At 40.1% G+C, this 6,479-nt stretch overlaps 1 protein-coding gene across 1 annotated transcript in view; it reads right to left on the bottom strand.

The window, feature by feature from the left end:
• Positions 1–1,540: 1,540 nt before the first annotated feature.
• NECAB1 (N-terminal EF-hand calcium binding protein 1) overlaps positions 1,541–6,479 on the bottom strand; it is a 112,874-nt gene continuing 107,935 nt past the window's right edge. The window contains exons 11-13 of the mRNA XM_018572077.1: positions 5,864–5,941; positions 3,849–3,940; positions 1,541–1,772 (exon numbers count right to left, since the gene is read on the bottom strand). Of these exons, the coding sequence (XP_018427579.1) occupies positions 1,744–1,772; positions 3,849–3,940; positions 5,864–5,941 (199 nt within the window). The 3' untranslated portion in view covers positions 1,541–1,743. The remainder of the gene's footprint in view (positions 1,773–3,848; positions 3,941–5,863; positions 5,942–6,479) is intronic.

Raw genomic sequence — 6,479 nt, forward strand, 5'->3', positions numbered from 1 at the left:
TACAATGCTGATGCTATGACTTATCTCCGCTGCAAGACCCGTGAGTGCCTCTATATCTACATTGGATTTGTATGGATATTTTTGTGGATGTGCACTGGGTGTCATTCAACTTGCAGGCTGAACCAAAAAAATCGAACAGATTCCTCCATTCATACTAAACAGCGTGGATGGAGGAACCTCACCATGCCAGCTATGGTATTCAGCAGCTGATGCTCCAGCAGCTGCTGAGTACCCGGTACTGCCTGCATTTGATTGGATGAAGGCACTGTTCCGCTGAAAGTATTCGGACCAGTTTCTTCAACAAAAGTCCATTGAAAAATTGGCCTTTGCCAAGTAAAGAGTTAACAGGGCCATCCACGGCTCAAATTTGCTCCATGTATGACCAGCTTTACTTTATACACAATAGGTGTGCTTTACTTCTCCTTACAATGCAAGTTAAGGGCTAAACACAATACACGCCGTAGCCTGCTGATGCCTTATATCAACAGTTGTTTAGCGGGTGGAGTAGTAGTAGCTAGTGAACCCTGCTTCTAGTGGCTGATACACACATCTCTACATTTAATATAGTACCAAAAATATGCAAGCATAGAAAAATCTAAAATCACATAAAAATACTTTAGGGGAAAAAAAAAATAAAGAAAAAAACTCAACATTTGTGCTCACTGAAAATGCATTTAACTTTCCCCTTTTAGCACATGAAGTGTTTAAAGCAGGGGTATGCAAACTCTGGCCCTCCAGCTGTGGTGAAACTACACATCCCATGATGCCTTTGTCTCTGGGAGCCCTATCTGTGGCTGTCAGAATCTTGCAATGCTTTATGGAATTTGTAGTTGCACCACAGCTGGAGGGCCAGGGTTTGGCTACCCCTGGTGTAAAGCATTAGGGTAATCAGCACATACCTTGTATAGCCAGTTCTGAAGCGCCTGGGCTGTGGCGCCCCAAGGTTTAACAACCAGAGAGCAGCATGTGCCGTATACCTGGAGGTATGCACTCTTCATATACTGAAACAGCTTAAACTTAACTTCAATATTAAACAATCGTTCTTATCTGTGTATGGGTACTGCTATACTCGAGTGACATTTAACTGTTTATAGTCACAGCACATATAGATAAGATGTTCATAAATAGCCCCCGTTGGACATGCCCACAATGATCCTGAACATGTATGTTTCATCAGATTGGATGTACAGTAGTCAAAAGAGTTTACAAAACACTGTTTTAGTTTAATGGACAAAACATTCCCATCTGTCGGAATGACTTATGCTCAGCCATCCACAATGGTCAGAATCAGCTGACCTGTGTATATTTCTTTAGGACGTTGGGACACACTTCCAGCTCACTTCATTAACCTACAACGCATGTGTTCAGTGCTGCAACAATACTCATTTTTATCAATAAGACTCGGCACTTGTTGCTTAACATAATCATGACATAAAATAATGGCTGTGAACTGAGCATTGGCTTCTATATAAGTACAGAGATGTTACTGGCACACACATTAGGTTAACATATAAATAATAAGGTGTGTAAACACCATACACAGTTTAAGATCATTTAATGGCAGCTTATCGTAGTAGGCCGCTTCTTTAGTTGACACAAATAACTGTACGTAGGCATCGTGAGAGGAACAAATGATACCTCTGTCCTGTCCAAACATACACTAAGGAGGCTATGCTAGGTTTTCTTTATTCAGATGCTATATCTAACAATATCGGCATGTGTGCAGAGCAGGGGAATACATGTTCAGTTGTTATTGAGAACCCACCATGAAGCTGGAAAAGAAGGAAATTGTGTTAGAATAAAACAAATCTTATTGAAGATTAAGTTCTATAATGATTTATACACAATAATGTACTTCCTACATTCAGCTCTAAGGATATCGGAGTTAGGTGGCCATGCCAATGCACAAAGTCCATGGACAAGTAAATCCTAATATTACTTTTAATGCACCCAACTGCCACTTGAATGAGCAGACATTATCAGATAAAGACCCCAGTAATGGAACAGATTGTTGGCTAATGGAATATCCCGATGGATAGGTAGGTTGTGTGGGGGTGTTACTGTGAAATAAAGTGACAAAAGGGACACTAAACTCAGGAGTTAAATCTTAAAAATACATTCAAATACCCGAACCATTAACTAAAATGTATCTTATTTGTGTATCACTCGGCTGTAGATCCTCCAATCATCTCTGAATTGGTGCTGACACTGTCCTTACTTCTGGAGGGGGGCTACTTTTGCGCCCCATGGTCCCTGTGTGTGTGTTGTAAAGTAGTCACCGCTCCAAGCTCACTCCTGTGATGGACTACAATCTCATGTTTAGTTTATTAATTTGTATTGAGTATGTAGTCCATTATGGGAGTGAGCTTGGAGCGGTGACTACTTTACAACACACACAGGGACCATGGGGTAGAAAAGTATCCACCCTCCAGAAGGAAGGACAGTGTCAGCACCAATTCAGAGATTATTTGAGGATCTACAGCCGAGTGATACACTAATAAGATACATTTTTGTTAATAATTAGGTCACTTGAATGTATTTTTAAGATTTAGCACCTGAGTTAAGTGTCACTGTATCCAGCAACCGCTCTTTAGTTTTAGGGAATTTTTGCACAAGCTATAAAGTAGTGATTTTTGGGCAAATGCAGCAAAAACCAATGTCCTGAAGGTATTTGCTTTTCTGCTTGAATATTTTATTTAGGCAATTTTCTCTTCTGGTAAATATGATTGGTCTATTGTTTTAGGCTATCATCCCTGCAACACATGCACATTTACCCAGATTTCGATCAGTTGGCCCTGTTCACAGCTCCGCACGCTGTGCGCCGCACCTCCTCCCCACCTCACGCTCGCCGCTGCCAGACCCGCTCGCATTCACGCGCCACATTTCCTGCCCATCCACATCCACGATCGGCAAGGGACGCGGGGAGATGTAGTAAGGAGGAGCAGGTGTTGCTGGGATTTGTATTTCTCTATAGCTGATGGTACATTGTGCTGTATATTATACATAGGAATACAAATCCCACAAATACATTATACACTGTATGTATAATGTATTGCTGGGATTTGTTGTACTCCTCTATAGCTGGTGATATTCTGTATTGCGCTGTACAGAGGACTACAAGTCACAGCAATAATACATTATACAGTGCAATGCGGAATACCACCAGCTATAGAGGAGTACAACAAATCCCAGCAATAATACATTATAAAGTGTTACAATGCTAAATACCACCAGCTATACAGGACTACAAAACCTAGCAATAGTACATTATACAGCGCAATGCGGAATACCACCAGCTATAGAGGACTACAACAAATCCCAGCAATAGTACGTTATAAAGTGGTATAATGCTAAATACCACCAGCTATACAGGACTACAAAACCTAGCAATAGTACATTATGCAGCGCAATGCAGAATACCGCCAGCTATATTGTACTATTGCTAGGATGTGTTGTATTCCTCTATAGCTGGCGGTATTCTGCATTGCGCTGTATAATGTGCTTTTGCAGTCCTCTACAGCCGGTGCCATTCTGCATGCATTGCTGTATAATTTTACACTTTCCATTTCACTATATTGCACACCACACTATCTTTTTTCTTTTTTACTTCCACCGCTCAAGCTTGCTCCTGTGATGGACTACAACCTCAATACAAACTAGTAGTCCCATCACTGGAGCCATTTTTTAAACTTTATTTTATTGTTTATCTGATTAACCGATTAATCGAACCTAATAATCGGCTAACTAATCGATTTTGAAAATAATCGTTAGCTGCAGCTCTAGTCACCATAGTCTGTGCAATAACATATGATATTGTTCATCAATGCAGTGACGATAATTATACAAACCAGGTACGAGCATTGTAGTCATCAGCTCTGGTGTTTCCAGGAAATCAACGTTACTCCGCTGAAATGTCTTGCTGTAATTAGCTTGGAGATGGCTGTGTAAACATTTTATCAGTTAGTATGTGAAAAGTAACTATTTAAAGTGAACCTGTAGAAAAAAACTCAAACGAAATATGAAAAGTTCCAGAGAGCTGACAGCACAAGTTCTCATAACATATCCAGTATTCTAATATTAATTAAACAAACCTCAAAGCTCCCAGATATACTTATGGAAATACTACGGTACTTTTCTCAGAGTTGGTATTTGCTTAGCTATAAGCACGTCAGAGGCCCACCAGATAACTATGCCTGGGCCTGTCTTTTATTCACTTAGGGACCAGGCATTGCATTGTGGGAAGGAGCTAGGGATTGGGGGGGACTTGTACACGTGCTGTATCCACAAATCTGAGCACCCTCTTATGTCTTTGGTTAGCCTTAGTCAGTATTTACATAGCTATAGCCACACAAGCTTAGCCCACCACATGGGTATGTCTAGGTTTGCTTTAAACTTTAAAGTGACACTAAACTCAAGACTTAAATATTAAAAATGCATTAAAGTACCCTATTAACAAAAATGTTCCTAATTTGTGTATCACTCGGCTGTAGATCCTCAAATCATCTCTGAATTGGTGCTGACACTGTCCTTCCTTCTGGAGGGTGGCTACTTTTGTTCCCCATGATCCCTGTATGTGTTGTAAGGTATTCACCACTCCAAACTCGCTCCTGTGATGGACTACAATCTCTATACAAATTAGTCAACTAGACATGAGATAGTAGTTCATCCCAGGAGCGAGCGAACACACACAGGGACCACTATAATTTGTATAGAGATTGTAGTCCATCACAGGAGCGAGCTTGGAGTGGTGACTACCTTACTACAAAAGTAGCCACCCTCCAGAAGGAAGGACAGTGTCAGCACCAATTCAGAGATGATTGTGCTTGTACTGCACTACTCTACATTGAGGAAAGAACCAACTGCAAAACATCCTTAATCACAGTGGAAATTGTGTCCGCACATCTTATGTCTACAGCTGACCTTCGTCTACATTTTAGCAACTCAAAGTAACATCACATTAATAGATTAACACTGTTATATTTCTTGATGGGTCCTTTAATGGTTTTCTTGTGTGACATATTGCCATCTAACCTGATATTTTCATACAGGGCAAATCCTAGTAAGGTGAATAGACTGAACTTAATTTATATCAAAGATCCCATCAGTGAGAGTTTCCCTGCTCTGTCCTCCTGCAGTGGCCACTACAAGGTAGTCTCACTTCTACTTAGAATGTTTCCCTTATTTTATATAATGGGCACTGCTGAAGGAGTAATACCCTCTGTGGCATGGGGCAGAGCAAGAAATCTCTGGATAGTACATGTTATTGTTGGAGTCATTAATAGAGTTAATGAAGACTTGTAGATGGTGTTGGTGAGTGTATCCATCCAGGACAGGATGTGGAAGGGAAGAAAGACTGAAAAAAGAAGACTAATGCAGCCATTACATCCAATGATTAATAAGCTGCAATATATTGTATTTTGAGGGTTTAAATAAGCTTTAATACTGGCGTGCATTATATCAGGCTATGTGCTCTTGCCGTTTTTTTTTTTACAGTTACAGTGGAGCTTTGTGCAGGAGAATTTACTATTTACAAATTAACCGTCCACAGAATAAAAATGAATTGTAGCAGTGGCAAGCTTTTTGGCTTTGGAGACCATGGGAGCAGGATGTGGCCTTGGAAAGGCTTAATTTTCTCTTTCAACTGAAGTATACACAAATGAAGAGCAGATACTAGGAAATCATTTCATTTGCATTTCATGACTGCATTTTGGAGTTCTCCTTTAGCAAAAAACAAAGGTGATTCCCCCTACCAGAGTCATCAAAATAGTAAGTTGGGGTTCACTTGCCTTGTAATATAAAGTTATTTGAAATAACTGAGTGCAGTAGAATGACAAATAACAAAAGAATGATCATGTTTACTTACATTTTCCATATATTACTATTCTCCCAAAACTCGTAAATGATGTATCTGGACTCGCTGGAAAGTTTCTGAATGGACACGCTGCAGAAGACAATGCAATGCTGATTATGTTTTACAGAATACAAAGATGTTTCTTTGTAGTGACAACTCTCGCTGCTCATACACCTATCTATCCAACTGCTAAATGAAACGCTCTTTCTGTTATATTTCTAATATTTGTCGCTTTCATTTCAAACTGCTTTGGACTGGGTTTTTTTCAGACTAAATAAAAAATGAGAGTGGCTGGATGGGCTGAATTCCCGTTGTGTGGTGTTTGGGGGTTTATTTCAGATCTGGAATTTAAATCTTTTAAACTTGATCACTTCAATTTAAAATTGAAGTGATTAGATTATACATTAAAGCTTATCCCTGGACAAACAAAAAAGTACCCTTGCTGTGGGGCTACCCCCACACTGCAAGGGTTAAGTACAACTACTGTACAGGGATCCCCAACGGCTGACCAGGTATATAATATGCATATTTATATTTGGCCATACTTATATCGGGCCAAGTATGTATGAAACCTAATACCTGGCGTTCTGCTTTATCTATTGGCCAAGACTGTGATGGAAGCGCGGCC

The sequence above is a fragment of the Nanorana parkeri genome, unplaced genomic scaffold (assembly GCF_000935625.1).
Source record: "Nanorana parkeri isolate BGI_ZX_2015 unplaced genomic scaffold, ASM93562v1 scaffold43, whole genome shotgun sequence".
In the NCBI taxonomy this organism is placed as follows: Eukaryota; Metazoa; Chordata; class Amphibia; order Anura; family Dicroglossidae; genus Nanorana; species Nanorana parkeri.